We start from the raw sequence: 18,860 nt of genomic DNA, 5'->3' as shown, positions 1-18,860 counted from the left end.
CAAATATCAAGTCTTCTGTTAGGTCTTCAAACCCCTTCCTACCTTTCTAGTTGTCTTACATCTGACTCCCCTCCACTGATGATCTAGGTACCAGGGCCTTCCGCCCCCGGGCCTTGGGATTGCCTGGTCTCCACATGCCTGGAAGGCTCTCCCTCCTACCTCTGCCTCTAACTTTCTATGGCTTCTTTTGAGACAGCTGAAATCCCACCTTCTACAGGAGATTCACAGCTCCTCATCAGTCAGTGCCCTCTTCCTTCAGATTATCTATCATGTATTCTGTATAATCTTGTTAAGTACATGGTTATTTGCAGATTGCTCATCCACCCCTGTCCTCAAGGACAGGAAGTTTTGTCTTGTTTTTGCTTCTTTTTTGTATCTCAGAGGCTTAGCACAGTATTTGGCATACAGTACGTGCTTAATAAATACCTATCTTTCTCCTTCGTTCCTGAGAGCTCTTGTCCTTGTGTCTCCAGCCAGCACGAAGGTTGAAGTGGGAATGAATCTTCACTCTGAATCTCCCGAGAAGTTTCCCCAAAGTCCTCCTCGGCCCTGAGAGGCTCTTGCTTGTATGCTGCCCACTGAGCACACACCAATCATTTCATCACTAGGAAACCATTATTTGTTGTAGGATTAAATCAATGCTAAACTAGATTTAACCATTGTCTCCTCCATTCCACTCAGTACCTTGTTTCAAGTTCTGGCCCATAACATCTCCTTGTAGGGTCAGATCAATCATACTGAACCATGAGATAATTATTGTCTCTATTCATTCCAGTGACTCAGCACCTTGTAAGAATCCTAACAATAATAATAGTTCTCATTTCTATAGCACTTTAGGGTCTGCAAAATACTTTACACATATCTCATTTCAATGTCTCCGAGAGGTAAGTACTTGATGCTCTTATTATTCCCATTTTACAAATATGGAAACTGAGGCAGGCAACTAGTGAAGACCTTGGGCCATGCTTCACCTCGGATCTTCCTGACATCAGTCCCAAGTGCTCTACTTGCTGAATAATCTAGTTCAGTTGGACTGATGCCTACCACACATCCAGACGGAGCTGTCCAGCAGGCAGCTTAAAGAAACCTCGTTCATTTGGTAAAACGCAGTGTTCAGCTTTCTGACTGAGTAAAAATCAAAAACAAGAAAAAAACACCACTTTTTTTCTTCTTAATGTTGTAAAGTCAAACAAGCAAGTTCAATAAGCAAAATTCAGAGAGATCCATCATCATGAATCTGATCTCGTGGTAATCACTTCAGCCGTCGCAATAAAAAAAGACTTTCTATTAAGTTCTGAGAGGGGACTGCAGTCTTCACTGCCTCCAATCTTGAATCTCTCTCTGAAGCAGGGAAGTAAATGTTGTCCTGGAGACTGTATCCCATACTTCAGCCACTGTAATGTCTTCATAACTCCCTATCTCCCTCCCTCCAATCCAAACTGCCCTTGGAAAAGTCTTTCCAAACATGCCCCAGACCAGATGGTGCTCATGGGCCCCCGTTGGACCTCACAGCCTGGGTTGTGTAACCAGCAGCACTGAAGCCCCAATTTTCTAGCACCTCCCTCCTCCAAGAACCACTCATCTCCAGCACCCCAAATCCAGCTTCTCCCGTCCTACTGGCCCTTCCTTAATCAAAGGCAATCTGTTTGGCAAATCCACCCCACTTAGTGCAGTTCATTTTACCCTGTTGCAAAGGGATGATCTCCCCAAAATCTTTCCAATTCCAGTTTTTAACCATTTTTCTACACTAATTCCCATTTCATTGAAAATCCCATCCCCAGGTGTCCTGTTCATATCCACTCCCCTTCTTCCTTCCTCCCTAAGCCAGTGAGGAAGCCTTTATTAAGCACCTACTGTATCAGTGCTGGGAGTCATAGAAAGTCCAAGTGTCTGCTCTCATGGAACTTGCAGACAATTATGTACAAAAACAAGGCATAGATGGGACAAACCGGTTAGTCTGTATTCCTCTTTCAGGCTTGCAGAGCACTTTAAGACTTCCAAACAGCTCTGCAAGATGGTCAGAGACAAGGCGCTCCTTGGGCCTCCGCTCTCCGCTCCGGCTCCAGGCCCGCCTGAATCAGGACACCGTGGCGCTTCTCTCACCCCCCCCCCCCCCCCGGGGAGACGGGCCCTGGATTCAAGCCCTACAAGAAGGACTCACTCTCTCCCGACCTCAGTTTCCTCCTCTGGAAGCTCGGTGGTTTCCAAGCCCTCTGGCAGGTCTAGAGCGGAGGCCCCAAGGTCCTCATCCGCCTTTCAAGGGCCAGGCCCGAGCGGGCCCCCGCAGTGAGAAGGGCCGGCCGGAGAGGGCCGAGGAGGGATTCGATCCCTGGTCGCCACCGCAGCCTCGAGCTCCGAGGTCAGCACGCCGTCCCTGTTCCACGCGGGCGGGCCGGCCTCCGCGCGAGTCCCGGCTCGAGCCCGCCCCTTCGCCCGAGCCCCGCCCCTCTCCTCGGCGCTCCCTCCGGGCTCCCGGCCCCGCCCGGCCCGGGGGGAGGGCTCCGGCGCTCGGCCCTAGCTCGGCCCAGCGGGGAGGGCGGGCAGGCAGGCGGGCTGGGACGGAGGGAGGGGGGGTTCTCCGGGCTCGCGCTCCTCATTCGCTTCGGCAGATTCGCAGCAAACGGCCCGAGGCATCCACCCCACCCCCTCCCCCGTCCCGGCGGAGCGGCCCCATCTCCGCCCCCCGCCCCACCCCCGCGGCGGCGCTGGAAGCGGACTGCGGCGGCCGCTCCAGCGGGCTCTGGCCTGGCCCCACGTGGGACCGACTGGGGGTGTCTAAGGAGTCGTGTCGAAAGTGCGACTCGGGGCGGCCGCGGCCTCGCATTTACCCTGCGCTGCCGCCGCCGCCGCCGCCGCTACCGCCGCCGCCGCCACCACCGCCGCCGCCGCCGCTGCCCCCAGCCGCCGCCGCCGGCGCCGCCGCCCCCTCCCCCGCCTCCTCCTCCGCGCCCTTCTCTACCCCAGTCCTTCCTTCCCTTCCCCCCCCTCTGTTCCGCGCCCTCCCTCCCCCTCCCAGGAGCCTCTATTGTTCCGCCGGCGGCGGCGCGGCCCGAGCCCAGCCCGGCCCGCCCGGGAGGCAGTGAGCAGCCTGAGGACGAGCGGGGCCAGGGCGGCCGGACGCCCGGCCGGGCTCGGCGGAGGCTGCTGCGCGCCTCCGGCAGCCTGCCCGGTCCTGCTGCCTTCCCCGGCCCGGGGGCCCCGCCCGGACGCCGGCTATGAGCCCGCACTGGCGGCGGCCGGTGAGTACGCGCCCGCCCGAGGGGGGGACCCCCGGGGGCGGCTGGGGCCGGGGCACTGCCCGCGGGCCGTTTCCACGCCAACCGCCTGGCCCTTTAAGAAGCCCCCCCTCCCGTCCGGTCCGGTTGTCCGGGACCCCCTTCTCCGCCCGACCCGGCTGTCCGAAAGCCCCTCGCAAACCTTCCCTGCCCTGGGGCTCCGGAAGAGTGCCCAGGAGCTCAGCCCCGGCTCGGCCAACCCAGCCAAGATGCCCCCTTGCTACAAAGTATCCTTCGGGGGCGTGAGCCAATGGCAGCTGGGAATTGTTGTTGTTTAACTTGTTACACTTGGATAAAGGGAAAACTGCGGGCGATTTTCTGGACCGCGGGAGGGGAGCGGGAGCGGGAGCGGGGAGCGCTCGGCCCAGCCGCCCCCAGCCTGGCATTTTGAGGGGAATAAGAGGGTCCTCGAATCCAGCCTTGGCTGGCCAGCCGCTGGGTATGTCCCTCCCCACTTATTTCGGCCCCTGGAAGGCAGCTGTCACGCTCCCAGGCCCCCATTCATTTTTCAGGCTTTAAAATCTACTGATTTGCTTTTTGTTCTCTTTTCCCCACCCCCACCCCATTAATACACTCTGTCCCGTCACTACCCCCATCAAGCCATAACTGGGGCCCAGTGTGACAGCCACAGGAGCAGAGAACAGGCTGGTCCAGCCAGAGCAGAGGCGGGAAAGCTACAGGGAGGAGTACAGCCTATTGTAGAAAGGGTAAGGGTTGGGCTGGGGGACTTTGGGGATGTTGGTGGTTGGTTTTCCCTCAAAAGAGAGAGACTCGGGAAGTCAGTCTTAAATTTCTTTATTGTTCAGCATGTGGTCAAAATGATGTTGCCATAGCAGGGGATTGTGAACTTTTTTATGTTTTAACTGTATTTCAGCTCCCTTGATTGCCTTTATTAGCCTATGTAATTTTTTCCCCACGTTTAAAAACGTCACTCCGAGAAGGGGGCCATATGTGTCACCAGACTGCCAAAAGGGGCCCCTGACAAAAAAGGTTAGAAGCTCTGCCTTCGAAGCTCTTCCCTCACATAGCTTCTTCTGATTTTCTGGCCCAGGTTTGCCAAGAGCAATGCCCCTATTTCTGAACTCCTCAACAAATACAAGAGTTTCCAGTAACTTTTTCCTTAAGGGTCTGACCCATATGACTTCTGATCCCCCATCAACAGAGCCTGAGAAAAGGCAACACTGGGGAGGAGTCTGGACCATCTTTAGGCCCAGGTTGCCAAGAGTTAGTGCTTCCTGCTGCTTCCTGTCCCTAAGGATCCAGCCCAGAGGTATCTCTGAGGGCCTGAGGACTCAGTTGTTTTCAATGGCAACAGTCTCCATAGAGACTGAGAGGTTAAAGAGCTCAGATATAAAACACAAACTCCTTCGTTCTTCTTGGCTATAAAGTGCTCTGGTTCTCAAGCCTTTTGGACATTACTGGAGTCTCTACTCAAAAGTTCCTAGTGGCTGATTAGAGATCCATGTCAGAACAGGGAATATGGTCAGTGGCTACCAATCCAATTCAGAAAACATTTATTAAATGTCTACTGTATGCCAAGAACTGTGCTAAATACCACGCTGAGATTTAGCAGCTCCTGCTCCCATATCCACCTGGGATTTAACCCAGGAGCTAGTCATTCTAGACTTGTTACTTATTCAGCAGCTCTGAGCCAGCCTTTTTCTGGGCTTCAACTTTCCTATGTGAAAAAACAGACATGGCTGATATACTAACTTATGTCTCATAGGGAACGTGATTTACTAATAGAGTGTCTGATGGCATGCTGCTCTTGGTAGGGATTAGGAAGGGGTTGTAGTTGAGAATCCAAGCTATAAAGCTGGTTTCCCTTAAGTGGACCCTGGGAATTAAGGTCTCGTGTTAATGTAATGTCCAAGTAGGGCTCAAGTAAGCAATGGCCTGCCTTTCGATGAAATGTTTAGGGGGAAGAATACATAGATTAACATAGGTAGAGATCACCTGCATGATGATACACCATGATGAGATTTATTGGCATTGAGCTCTCTCATTCTGTAATCTTTCATGGACCCCATATCTGGTATCCTAAAAGGAAGAGTTAAAGACTGTACCTCTGTGGGAAGGCCAGGGGTCAGGCCTCAATCAGTCAGCCAAACATTTATGTCAAAGCATTATTCCAGGTGCCAGGGATACAGATACCAAAGTGAGACACTTCCTGCCCTCCAGGAGCTTACATTCTAATAAGGAGATAAAACAGTGGTGGCCCAGGAAGGGTCTAAGTGTAGGTGGGAATGGATCCATGGGCAGTAGATTGTCACATCCTTTTTAGTAGCAGCAGTGGAATTGTTGTTCATAGACAAGCGGTGGCAGGGGAAGAGGAGGGTATACTCGTGGGAAGACGGGGTAAGATATTCCCCAATGAGAACCTTTCCCATATCCTGATGATGAGTGGATGGGATGAACAACTTAGAACCAGTATGGTTTACCTACCAATTCCAGTGAATCGGGAGACCCTGACACTGGTGGAGGCCAGAAGCAGAGGAAGTAAACCTATTTGCTTGTAGGCAAGTAGCCTACAGCTTGGAGGGGAGGGAAAGGGTTTCTGGTTGCTCTGCCCCTGGTAGGAAGAAGGGGGCAGCAGCCGGGCAGAGAGCAGGGCGCTCATGCTGGCCCTGTTCTGGCTGAATGAGACGGGGCCCTTGTTTCCTTTGAGCAGCCTGTGCACAGAGGTTTTGGGAGCCTCTTGTAGCAGGACTGTGGTTGTCAGGCCTCCCATCTCAGCTTCTCACAGCTGTCTGTCTGCATTCCAGATGTGACAGAATGGGGGTGGATTTTGATGTGAAGACTTTCTGCCACAACCTACGGGCCACAAAGCCCCCCTACGAGTGTCCCATAGAGACCTGCCGCAAGATCTATAAAAGTTACAGCGGCATTGAGTACCACCTGTACCACTATGACCACGACAGCCCACCTCCACCTCAGCAGACTCCCCTTCGAAAGCACAAGAAGAAGGGGCGCCAGTCCCGCTCAGCCAACAAGCAGTCCCCCAACCCTTCTGAAGTGTCCCAGTCCCCCAGCCGCGAGGTGATGACCTATGCCCAGGCCCAGCGCATGGTAGAGGTGGACCTGCATGGCCGAGTCCATCGAATAAGCATCTTTGACAACCTGGACGTTGTGTCTGAGGACGAGGAGGCCCTGGAGGAGAACCCGGAAAACGGCAGCAACAAAGAGAACACGGAGACCCCGGCCGCCACGCCCAAAGCCAGCAAGCACAAGAGCAAGGACAAGCGCAAGGACTCTAACCACCACCACCACCACCACCACCACAATGCCTCAGCCAACGCTGCCCCAAAGCTGCCCGAGGTGGTGTACCGGGAGCTGGAGCAGGATACTCCTGACGCCCCACCTCGCCCTACCTCTTACTACCGGTAAGGCCAGTCCTGCCCTTGCCCCCTCCTCCAGCATACCACTGACCCCGACCTGAGGACCAGCCACACGGGAGCAGGGCCTAGAAGGGCTGGGAGCCCAGGCAGGGATCATGCCTTCTTTGTCCTCCCCCCCACTACCTTGTATGGGATGCTACAAGTCATCTGAGCACCTCACAATTCTCTAGCGCCCCAAAGCTCACAAGGTGCCCTCCTCACAACCACCCTGTCAGGTAGGTGATACCAGTAGTGGCATCCCCGTCCGTCCTCAGCACTTGAGACTTCTATGATTTCGTGCTTGGGGGAGGTTCCCTCCGCTGATGCGAAACTTGACCCTTCTGTGAATTTCTAGATGGAAGGACTGGAGTGCTGCCCTGGGCAAGAGCCTTTCCAGACTGGGTGGGGCTTCTCTGTATGGCCTGTGACCAGGTCAGTCCAGGAGGTCCTGGTTGGGACGACCTGCTGTGGCTTGTGGCTTCCTGCTTCAGTTTTCAAGAGTCCAGGATCACGTCTGTACCTTGATGAAGCATCAGGGGAGGGCTGTAGACAAAGTCCCACCTTCTTTAGATAAAAAACTGAGTCAGAGAGAAGACTGGTTTGCAACCACACAGTTCAGGCATGAAAGAGCTAGAGGGATGAATGGATGGATGGATGGACAGTCAGATGGATGTTTACATGGATGAATGGATGGTTGGTTGGTTTAAGGAACAGAACAGATAAAAGGGAATAGATCACTATGAGCTTTGGTGTAGGTCCTTCTGCCTCAGCTCATGCCATTCCAAGCCTTATTCCCCGTGCAGTTTTTAAGCCAATTCTTCAATATTCTTTTTGCCCATCCTGGTTTCTTCCCTTTGTATACCTGCCATCTCTCCCTTTTCTCTGACCTCCTTTGCCCCTTATGGGCCTCCTGCCTAGTTGGTTTCTCTATCTCCTCCCTGTAATTGGGGGCCCAGCCCAAAAGCAACCTGATCTGTTTGGGCGGAAAGTTACACCCCAGGACTTTGTATAGAAAGCTGGGGTCCTTAGCCATCAAGGGCAGCTCATTCACTCAGACTAAACTCTACGGTCCTTTCTAGAGCCTTCGGGGAATGAAGCTCAAACAGTGAGAGAAAAGAAAGTACAGGTGGAAATGATGCCCATGGGTCAGATCCTTTGCTTCTCTCCCACTCTCTAAATACCTTCTTACCCTCCTACAACAACCTTGATTCATAGGACCATGTCTCTACCTGGAAGGGACTTCAGAAGTCATCTAGGCAAACCACCTCATTTGACAGACAGGGAAACTGAGAGCCAGAGAATTAAGGCCACACAACTAGCAAGCAGCAGAGGTGAAATTTGCCCTCAGGTTCTGTTGTGCTGTACATGCTATTTCCCTGAGTGGCTGCTGGGCTATGTTAGGACTCGTATGATCACTAAAACAGAAAATTTGACTCTGGGGTTCATGTGAGAAGTCTGGGAAACCCTTGGAGGCCTGCAGTACCCCTAGAACCCTCGGTAGGGCCTGCTGATTCAGGGCAGTTTCCAAGGGCTGCTGGAGGAACCTGGCTTTTTTCATTTCCCTGGAGTTACATGGTGACTCAAGGAGGAAACAGGTTGCCAAGTGGCTGGGGCCATTTGATAGCAAACAATAGCCCAGAGTTCTATACAGTCAACTCTCAAGCTCCTTCTACTTCTCAGTGACAGGGACCAGGCAGCAGTACATCTTCTGTACTTTCCTCCTGCTTCTGACTGTTTACTTCCTGTGTAATTCCTTTATGAAATCATCTATTCCATTGTAATCTCCTTAGAAGGGATCATGTCTTTGTATTTGTAGCTCCTCCAGAGTCTTACATGATGGATTGCACATAGTAGGTATTTGAGGTTTGTTGATTGTTTTTCTTTGCAACATTTCTAGTTTATATGCTCAGTTCCATTTGTCACATTAGCCTTTGATGTTCATTTTTAACAAGGTCCCACCCAGATAAAAATCTTAGAGAAAGTAATACCTGCAAAGAGTGATTTTCTCCTGAGTCTCCAAATCCCTTACAGAGATACCCCTCAGAGTCCTCACACAGCATCTTGTCCCTCCCTTTATGTGCTTGCCAAAGGCTCTGAGGGATGGGAAAAGGGCAAGCCCAAACCTGAGCCACCATGTCCCCTGCAGGTACATTGAGAAATCAGCAGAGGAGCTGGATGAGGAGGTAGAGTATGACATGGATGAGGAGGACTATATCTGGCTGGACATCATGAATGAGCGCCGGAAGACAGAGGGAGTGAGCCCCATCCCCCAGGAGATCTTTGAGTACCTGATGGACCGGTTAGAGAAGGAGTCCTATTTCGAGAGCCACCACAAGGGGGACCCCAACGCCCTGGTGGATGAGGACGCCGTGTGCTGCATCTGTAATGACGGTGAGTGTCAGAACAGCAATGTGATTCTCTTCTGCGATATGTGCAACCTGGCTGTTCACCAAGAATGTTATGGCGTCCCCTACATCCCCGAAGGCCAGTGGCTTTGCCGCCGCTGCCTACAGTCCCCATCCCGGGCAGTGGACTGTGCCCTTTGCCCGAACAAGGGCGGGGCCTTCAAGCAGACGGACGACGGTCGGTGGGCTCACGTAGTGTGTGCCCTGTGGATCCCTGAGGTATGCTTCGCCAACACAGTGTTTCTGGAGCCCATTGACAGCATAGAGCACATCCCACCTGCCCGATGGAAACTCACATGCTACATCTGCAAGCAGAGGGGTTCAGGGGCCTGCATTCAGTGCCACAAGGCCAACTGCTATACAGCCTTCCACGTGACCTGCGCCCAGCAGGCCGGCCTCTACATGAAGATGGAGCCAGTCCGGGAAACAGGTGCCAATGGCACCTCCTTCAGTGTGCGTAAAACCGCCTACTGTGATATCCACACACCTCCGGGCTCTGTGCGCCGCCTGCCTGCCCTATCACACAGTGAGGGGGAAGAAGAAGAGGAGGAAGAGGAAGAAGAGGGAAAAGGTTGGAGTTCAGAGAAGGTGAAGAAAGCAAAGGCCAAGTCAAGGATAAAGATGAAGAAGGCTCGGAAGATCTTGGCAGAAAAACGGGCAGCAGCACCTGTGGTATCAGTCCCCTGCATCCCACCACACAGGTAGGCAGGGCCCCAGATGATTAAGAATGGGGAGCCTCTGATTTCCCCTTTGGCAAAGAAGTTCATAGATCATTAAGAGTTGGAAGGGGCCTTATGTATCATCTAGTATCTCCTTCCGTTTTACAGCTAAGGGAACTGAGGGCCAATGAGCTAAAGGAAATTGCCCCCACCTTACTAATTAATTACTAATAGAGCTAGGATTAGGATGCAGGGCTCCAGGGTCCATTTTTTTACATCATGAGTTGGCAGAGCCACAATGAAGAACAGAGATTGGTGAACATTTTCTAACTCACAAGAAAAAAATCAAAAGTTACCTGATTTAGGAGAGTGAAGCTTTACTCACAAAAAATTTTAAAAACATTTTCATGTTCTGGCCAGTTCATGGGGAGTAAGTAGGAAAAAAAGAAGAAATAAAAGAAGCTTTAACAAAGGGAAAAAGAGGGCTGTAGATGTACAAAATAGAGAAAAGCAGTAAAGAGATCTGTTAGTGAGTTTCTGGAATTTAAACTGTTCACCCCATGTTGTTTACTGGGCCTATAACTTCTTTTTACCCATTGGAATGCTACTTAGCCCATTAACTATTGCTTACAGCTCTTTGTTCTTCTACCCTTCAAGGTTTATTCTGAATGGTATAGTTCAGTGGGGGAAACTGCTGTGGGCATAGGGACCACACACAGCCCCTATCATGAGCTAAGGGCCCTTGCTGTAGAACTGGATGTTGGGGTCTTAGAACCTTGCTGGTCAAGGTTTCATCTGTCTGGGGTTGCTGAAACTGCTCTACAGCTTAAGCAGAGTCTCCATGGTGATTACGGCTGGATGAGAGATTTCCAAAGACCTTTTGGTATTCTGCTTCAGTGAGGGCAGGGCTACAGTCTATGTAGCTTATGGAGGACACATCCACCTCTGTACCCTCCTGATGTTGAGAGGATGGAGTGTGGGAGGGTCATATAATTGAAACCATGTGCCCTGCTCAGAGGCTCTTCCGGGCCCAGAAGCCTGTAAGAACACTAGCCTGAGGCTCAGGAGCCAAATTGAGAAGAGACTAGCTGAGGGCAAAGCCTCTGGTGAGAGGTAGATACCAGTTGGCCTGTACAAATTACTGCAGGGTGCTCCCCCCTCCTCCCTCTGTCCTTCCCATCTTTTTAGGCTCAGCAAGATTACTAATCGCTTAACCATTCAGAGGAAGAGCCAGTTTATGCAAAGGCTGCACAGCTATTGGACACTAAAGCGACAGTCCAGGAATGGGGTCCCCCTACTTCGCCGCCTGCAGACTCACCTGCAGTCCCAGAGGAATTGTGATCAAGTTGGGGCACCACGGCCAGCTCCCCCAGGGGGACCAGGAACTGGGGTAAGATAATTTTGTTGGGGGGGGGGTGGATTAGAGCAGGGCATGGGACAAGGTGGGGAAAGGGTTGGGATTCAGGCTACTAGTGTTCTCATGCCTATCACTCACTTAGGATACAGAGGATGGCAGCCACTTGGATAGCGGCCAAGCTCCAGGTGATCCTTGCTTATAGCCAAGGTCTGAGGAGTAAAAGGCGATCTTCTGCCCACTTGTGTTACTGATAGCTATTCCTACCTTTCCCCCAGTCCTGTTCCATTTTCAGCTTTGTTTTCCTTTCTTCCTCGTCAGAGAGACTCTGAGGACAAGAATTGGGCCCTGAAAGAACAGCTGAAGTCATGGCAACGGTTGCGCCACGATTTGGAACGCGCCCGGCTGCTGGTGGAACTGATTCGGAAACGTGAGAAGCTCAAGAGAGAGACGGTAATTCCCACTCTGTCCCTGGGCAGGAAGCATGGCCGTCATTCTAGAGGGCAGGTGCACTTGCAGCCCTAACCATGGAACCTAAAGAAGCTCAGAGTGCTTAGTCTGCCAGTGGCAGGGAAGTCAGGTCTCTGCTGCTCTTCCCTACTTGGCCTTCTTTTTGACTTGTACACAGTACACTAGGGACAGTATATGACAAGATAAAACTAAGTGCTAAATTATAAACTTTTAGCACTTAATTTTATCTTGTCATATTTGATTTCATAACAGAAAATCTATTTTCCTGTAAGTAGATTTCATTAGTTCACAAGCACTTCCCAGGCTTGTAGGAATGCGAAGTAAAATAGCCCCTGCTCTCTGAGAACTCCCATTCCTCATCTAAATAAGACTGAGGAGCAGCATGAGAAGATTAGTATGTTTCTTTCTCTCTTCACAGCCAGCTCAAAGGAGTCAGTTGGAAGAGAAGAATCAACAGACCATAAATCAAACTTTGCCCATCACTAAAACACTTTTTCCTGGAAGGGCATTTCCTGGGACTGTGATCTGAACGTCACTTGTCTTATGTTTCAGATCAAGGTCCAGCAAGTAGCCTTAGAGATGCAACTGACCCCTTTCCTCATCCTCCTCCGTAAGACCTTAGAACAACTCCAAGAAAAGGACACAGGCAATATATTCAGCGAGCCGGTCCCTCTGTCTGAGGTAACAGAAATCTACGAAGTAAGAACCCCTTCCCCCTCTCACCCAGCCTTACCCCTACCCCCATCCCAGTTCTTCCATGCTGAGTTGGATTCCTTATGTCATTTTACTGGGAGTGGGTGGGACCCTGGTTACTGAGTCTGCCAGCTAGAGTAGCAGCCCTCCCCTCTTGAAAGGAGAGGTCTTATGCCTGTCATACCCGCCACACATTGTCAGCAAAGTAAATTTTGTCCCACCCCGGGTCAATCTGACCTTGTTGAATGGGGAGATCCTTTAGATAGCCAGAGCTTGTTGACTTGAGTCGGGGTAAGGGGGGGAAGTATTTGACCCCAAAGACTATAATAGTCATTCTTGAGAAGTGCCACACTTAGAGGATGGCACTGACCAACAAACAAAGGATTGGAGGAGGTGGGAGGGGTTGGTTCTAACCTCAGGATGTAATGCTCTGGAAGCACTGACTGTTGGAGAGCTCCAAAGTGCTAGATTCCAACATTTCCTGACTTGAAATGTTTTCTGTGATAGAATAGCAGTTTCATGATACTAATTATAAAGGGATACACAAATGCAGGATGTTTTCAGAGGCTGGTCCCCATCTCTTGCTGAACCCTTATAACACGTTTGTAAAGCCAAGCAGATGGAATTGTTGCTATTTTATATATGGGAGATCCCCAAAGCCCAGAGTGGTTCACTGACTCAGGATCACCTACTAAGAAGTCAGTTGCCCCGCTGGATTAGACTCCAGATCCCCAAATCCACTGCTCTCTATAAGAATATCTCACACGTGTTCTTGATGCCCTGAATTTCTATATTCCCCTTTATGGTATCTGGAGGGAACTCGTCCCTGGGATTTGGAGCAGGGCTGTGGGTAGGGAGGTCAGTGGGCGATCTCTCCATGTAGCCAGGGCCTGCTTTGTCCCTTCCTGGCAGGTGCCCGACTATCTTGAGCACATCAAGAAGCCCATGGACTTTTCTACAATGAAGCAGAACCTGGAGGCCTATCGATACCTAAACTTTGATGACTTTGAGGAGGATTTCCATCTCATAGTCAGCAATTGCCTCAAATACAATGCTAAGGACACCATTTTTTACCGGGCAGCAGTGCGGCTGCGGGAGCAGGGTGGTACTGTGCTCCGGCAGGCCCGGCGGCAGGCTGACAAGATGGGCATCGACTTTGAGACGGGCATGCACTTCCCCCACAACCTGACTGGGGATGAGGCCCTACTCCATGCAGAGGATGGTGGGTGATGTGATGGGCCTCCCAGACACATGCCAGTTCTCTTGGTGGGCATTAATTCCCTAGATCCTTCCCTCTCTGATCCTAGGTTGGCATTGCTTATGTCACCAGGGAGTGGGCCTTCCCCAGCTTGGTGACAAGGACACCTGGGTGGGACTAAGGGAGGACTTGGTTTCATCATGGGGTGCTGGGGCTTTCAAGGGCTCTCCCCGGCTCTGATCTTCACATCCCTGTCCAACTTGCCTCCCCTGCCCTCCACCCTCTCCAGAGGAAGAACGGTTTGTGCTGTCGGAGAACCAGAAACACCTGCCACCGGAGGAGCAGCTGAAGCTCTTATTGGAACAGTTGGATGAGGTTAATGCCAGCAAGCAAAATGTCAATCGCTCCCGACGAGCCAAGATGATCAAGAAGGAAATGACCGCGTTACGCAGGAAATTGGCGCACCAGAGGGAGGCTGGCCGGGACGGGCCAGAACGGCACAGTGCAGCAGGGCGGGGTGCCCTACAGGCTCACACCCCTTGTGACAAGGATGGACAGACGGACAGTGCGGCCGAGGAGAGCAGCAGCCAAGAGACGGGCAAAGGTCTGCGCGTCCATGGGGGCCTGGGCCTCAGGGCCCTGAGGAAGGGACCCCTACAGGCTGGTCCTCACTTCCAGGGAGGCCATTCAGGCTTGGTCCCTCCTGGCAACTGTGGCCTCCCAGTTCCCATGGAGGCCTCCTGTGCCCATCCCCGATGCCCGGGTTTCTCAACTGCCTCTCTAGCTGTAGCTGCCAGGGAAGAGGGGTCCTCAGGGCCCCACTCACTGGGCAGTGATAGCAAGCAAGGTACTTCCCACTGCACTGAAACAAGGAGCTGAGGAGAAGGGAAACTTGATTTCCCTCTTTTTTAAACCTATTCCCTTTGCCCTTACTTAGAATCCTGGTCTGAGAAATTGTCAGAGCATGAACCTAGCCCTCTGGAGCCCTTACCCAATATTCTCTCCCTTCTGCCTCTGCTTTAGGTCTGGGCCCTAACTTGTCCTCAACCCCTGCCCATGAGGTGGGCAGAAGGACCTCAGTCTTGTTCTCAAAGAAGAACCCGAAGACAGCTGGCCCTCCCAAGCGGCCAGGCCGGCCCCCAAAGAATCGCGAGAACCAGCTGGCCCCAGGTCATGGCAGCAGCCCCGTGGGGCCTCCCCAGCTCCCCATCATGGGCTCTCAGAGGCAGCGAAAGCGAGGGAGGAGTCCTCGGCCTAGCTCAAGCTCTGACAGTGACAGTGATAAATCCACTGAAGATCCTCCCATAGGTGAGCCAGCCTTCCTGTTGTCCCTTGTGGATATAAATAAAGGCATAGCTCTTCCCTGTGAACTTCACGGTAGCTGCCTCATCAAGTCATCTCTTTGTCCAGTGAGGAGTATAGCATCATAGTGAAAACTGGAAGGGACTTGAGAGGTCCCTAAGATCCCCATGCTTGTTTTACATGCAAGGAAACAGGCATATTGAACTCAGTTACACAGCTTATAACCTCTTAGAGGTATCTAAAGTGGCATTTGAACGCAGCCCTTCCTGACTCCATGTTTCATACCCTGTTCAGGCCCCCCCAAAATTGAAAAGTTGGCCTAGAATTACAGTTAAATACTTGGGATAATTCCAGGACTAATCCCTAGTTCCTGTCATGAGCAGCACCAGCTATAGTTATTACAAGTACAGATCATGCAGGACCGTGGCAATCCTTCCCAGAAGCCTTTTGTGGAGCATTGGGAGTATTCTCCCATTCAGGATAGAGACAGGAATAAATCCTGGTATTCCTCCCACCCAGACAGATCACCCTGTTCCTTCTTTCTAACCCAGATTTACCAGCAAATGGCTTCAGCAGCGGGAGCCAGCCTGTGAAAAAGAGTTTTCTCGTCTATCGAAATGACTGCAGCCTTCCCCGGAGCAGCTCTGACTCGGAGTCCAGCAGCAGTAGCAGCAGCAGTGCTGCTTCGGACCGAACTAGGTACTTGGCCATCACATCTGAACTCTTGTTGGAGCTGTCCCAGGAAGAAGGCCTACAGGACAACCACGGGAGCAGCAGCCTTCTCAGGGTGGCTGGTGAAGGGCCTGGGGTATACTTCTCTGCCATTCTCAGCCTTGAAGGCAAAGGACCTTCTTCTCTGAAGGATAGAACCTTGAGGTGTTAGTCACCACCTTTCCTTCAAACTCTTTATGGTTTTGGCTTTTTTAAAAGCTAACTGGAGTTTCTGATTATTCCCTCATAGCACAACTCCCTCGAAACAAGGCCGAGGCAAGCCTTCTTTCTCCAGGGGAACCTTTCCAGAGGACAGCAGCGAGGATACGTCTGGCACTGAGAATGAGTCCTACTCTGTGGGCACAGGGCGAGGCATGGGGCATAGCAGTAAGTACCCCCAATAGAGTCAGGGGAGCCCAGTTTTGAAGCTGTCTTCCCTCTGTACCCTTTGATTCAACTTTCTCTTCCATTTCTGTGCAGTGGTGAGGAAGAGTCTGGGCCGGGGACCTGGTTGGCTATCTGAAGATGAGGACTCCCCGCTGGATGCCTTGGACCTGGTGTGGGCAAAGTGCCGAGGGTACCCCTCGTACCCAGCTCTGGTAGGATCCTGCTTCTCCTACCTTGCCCCATGCCTTCTGCCCTCACCCCACACCAGCCCCAGCTACAAGGCCAGGAAAGTGATCCAGAATACAAACTCGAGGTTAACAAAGAGTTTCCGAAGCCCCACTGGAGCCAGAGAGAGTCCAGTGAGCGTGAGGGGTTCTTGGCAGGCAGACAGATGGACAGGTGCAGCTCAGGGACCTGTCTCCCCAGTTTTGATGTGGTATACATTTCCACCCTTGTGTATCACATAGGTACTCTGAACAGTCTCATTCAATCTCCCAGGCATTGTGGCTACCCAATGCAGTTATGGCCCAGGGGTCATAAGGTCTCTGGGGCCTTGTAGCCCCTCATTTATCAACAGCAATCTCTTTGGCCACACAAGAGTGGCTAGACTGGCCAGAGTATTAGGCAGGAGGTTCTGAGGGGAGGGAGAGGACTGAACCAAGCTGTGCCCCCAATCCGTCAGATCATCGACCCAAAGATGCCTCGGGAGGGCATGTTCCACCACGGGGTACCCATTCCCGTGCCCCCGCTGGAGGTGTTGAAACTTGGGGAGCAGATGACCCAGGAAGCTCGTGAGCATCTCTACCTCGTCCTCTTCTTTGACAACAAGAGAACCTGGTAAGGGGAAAGGGGAGGCAGGCACGGGCTAGGGAGGGGAATTAACAATCTGTAAGGATAGCTCTCATTGTTCCTCAGAAGTAGGGTCCAAGAGCAGACGGCCTGATAAACAGAAGGCTGAGATGGACGGAAGCAGAGCAGCAGCTCTAGCCAGAAACCAGTACTTGCATTTGTTCTCTGAAGATTTGGTCATTGTGCTAAAATAAAGCGTGTGCTTGCTGACTACTGTCTGGGCACAGGCCGAACAGGATTAGAGAGGTGGAAGGGGCTTCGGGCCATCTGGCCTTCCTGAGTCATTTTGCAGATGGGCAAGTTCCAAGTTGAGGCTTACCCAAGTTAAATAGCTCACACATCCAAGTAATAAATGAGAGCTGGGGGTTGGACCCATGCCTTATGGTTCCAGAACCAGGGCTCTCCCCACATTTTTTCTCCCAAGAAGTCAGTCTTTGTGTCTGACAAAGCTCTCTAAGCCATAGTTGTGAATTTTGAAGAGATCTCAGAAGCCATCTCATAACAGACTAGGAAGCCCCAGGGGTGGCTTGTCTGGAGGTCGCTGGCAGTTTAGTGATGGGACTGGCACTGATCTAACTTGTGGAGCGCTTTCTGCTCTCGCACCTTGATGCTCCCCATTACCATTGGAGATGATGAAGACCTTGGGAGAGGGCAGTGGGTCCCGATCCCCATGGTGCCCCATGCTGTTTAGCCCTATCTGTAGAGGATGGCGGACTTAACTTGAAAAGACCTGGTTTGGAGTGGGTGGTTTCATAAAAGGCTCCGCGCGCAGATCCTTCCGCCCTCACTTTGTCCCTCTCCACAGGCAGTGGCTCCCCAGGACCAAGCTAGTTCCTCTGGGAGTGAACCAGGACCTAGACAAGGAAAAGATGCTAGAAGGCCGCAAGTCTAACATCCGCAAGTCAGTGCAGATCGCCTACCACCGGGCCCTGCAGCACCGCAGCAAGGTGCAGGGGGAGCAGAGCAGCGATACCAGTGACAGTGACTGAAGCTGCTTGGCCACGCCGGGGGCACCCGTCAGCCTCTGCACTGACTCATTCCTGGTCTTGGGGCCAGTCTCAGGGGAAGCCGGGCGGGGTGGTCCCGCTCCAAGTGCAGCTGGACTGTACCGGACATTCCAGGGGGTCGCGGCGGCCCGGGCCACGGGAGACGGCCTGGAGCCCGAAGGAGTCCTCCTCTCCTTAACCTCCCCTTCCCCCCAGCGTCCGCTGTCTGAGCGAGAGCGGGCCTTGGCCGGACCCTGACCGCGCCGTCACCCAGGCCACCTCGGTTTGCTGGCTCGGGAACCCCTTGGCCCAGGAGGCCTTGAGGCGTCTGCGGGTGCGGGTTTGGGCGGGCCCTGCCGCGGGAAGCACGCCCATGTCTGTCTGTCTCTCCTGCCCTGAAAGGGGGGTCCCCGGAGGGTGCCTGAAGACCCTTCTGCTACTGTACATACTGTAAATTAGCGGAGAATTTAAATTATTCTCATTTGTAACTGCGTTTCCGGGTCGCGCCAGAATCCTTTGGCACTAAAAAGCCTGGGGCTTGTCCCTGGCCCCCTCCCCGCCTCTCCCACGGGTCCCTGCCCTGCAAATTGGTTTGTATTTATTTCGGAGGAAGAAAATATATTGATTCTTAGAAAATAAACGGTCTATTTGGAATCCCGCTTCCTGCCACAGGGGAGGAAACAGATGGGAGGGGGTCGGTGCGGGGAGATAATACAATGGAGATGCCGGAGGCCGAGTGTTAGCCTGGGGCCGTGGGAAGGAGGGGGAGGGGCTCCGATTAGAGCCCACCGCCCGCGAGACTCCGGCCTAGCTTCCCAAGCCTCCCCTTGAAGCTCTCCCGTTCCCTCCGCTCTGGATAGGCCGATGTCTCCCGAGCGGGCGGGGATTTTAAATTTTCTGCTTCCGGTTGCGAGTGTCTCGGATTGCAAAAGTATCGCGCGAGCTAAACGCCTCGCGCGCTTTTAAAGAGACTTCCGATTTTGCGCAGCAAATCGCAACCCTAATGAGTAAAAGGCTGGGCTGGAAGGTGAAGTGGCCTAGAGGGGCGGGGCCTGCTTGATGTTGGGAAATGGTGCGAAGCTTGGACGGAAACCACGTCCACCAATCTAGAGCGGGAAAAATAAACGCTGTCTCGAGAGCCATGGGCGGGGTTCGCGATGAGAAGGCCCCAGAATAGGCGGGACTTCTCCCAG

General features: G+C 52.6%; 1 protein-coding gene across 2 annotated transcripts; it reads left to right on the top strand.

The window, feature by feature from the left end:
- The first annotated feature begins 2,918 nt into the window (after positions 1-2,918).
- Positions 2,919-18,307, top strand: BRPF1 (bromodomain and PHD finger containing 1). Of its 2 annotated transcripts, none has more exons than XM_074283985.1 (15): positions 2,919-3,239; positions 3,876-3,982; positions 6,041-6,658; positions 8,799-9,758; positions 10,905-11,106; positions 11,392-11,523; positions 12,094-12,222; positions 13,147-13,456; positions 13,722-14,036; positions 14,456-14,740; positions 15,286-15,433; positions 15,696-15,832; positions 15,926-16,044; positions 16,515-16,669; positions 17,487-18,307. In XM_074283985.1, the coding sequence occupies exons 3-15, from the start codon at positions 6,051-6,053 to the stop codon at positions 17,668-17,670; spliced, it is 3,684 nt and encodes a 1,227-aa protein (XP_074140086.1). In that variant the 5' UTR covers positions 2,919-3,239; positions 3,876-3,982; positions 6,041-6,050; the 3' UTR covers positions 17,671-18,307. The 2 variants fall into 2 exon arrangements, with proteins under 2 accessions (XP_074140086.1, XP_074140085.1); XM_074283984.1 differs by having other exon boundaries at positions 12,094-12,240.
- The last annotated feature ends 553 nt before the right edge of the window (positions 18,308-18,860 follow it).

The sequence above is a fragment of the Sminthopsis crassicaudata genome, chromosome 1 (genome assembly GCF_048593235.1).
Source record: "Sminthopsis crassicaudata isolate SCR6 chromosome 1, ASM4859323v1, whole genome shotgun sequence".
NCBI lineage: Eukaryota > Metazoa > Chordata > Mammalia > Dasyuromorphia > Dasyuridae > Sminthopsis > Sminthopsis crassicaudata.
The sequence above is the reverse complement of the archived record's forward strand: the minus strand, read 5'-3'. Positions and strand labels throughout refer to the sequence as shown.

Excerpts from the sequence above, each read along its gene's own strand:
- BRPF1 (XM_074283984.1), top strand. The coding sequence starts at position 6,051 with ATGGGGGTGGATTTTGATGTGAAGACTTTCTGCCACAACCTACGGGCC. Across the intron at positions 9,759-10,904 it reads CCCTGCATCCCACCACACAG|GCTCAGCAAGATTACTAATC; the intron begins GTAGGCAGGGCC and ends CCATCTTTTTAG. Across the intron at positions 11,524-12,093 it reads AGAAGCTCAAGAGAGAGACG|ATCAAGGTCCAGCAAGTAGC; the intron begins GTAATTCCCACT and ends CTTATGTTTCAG.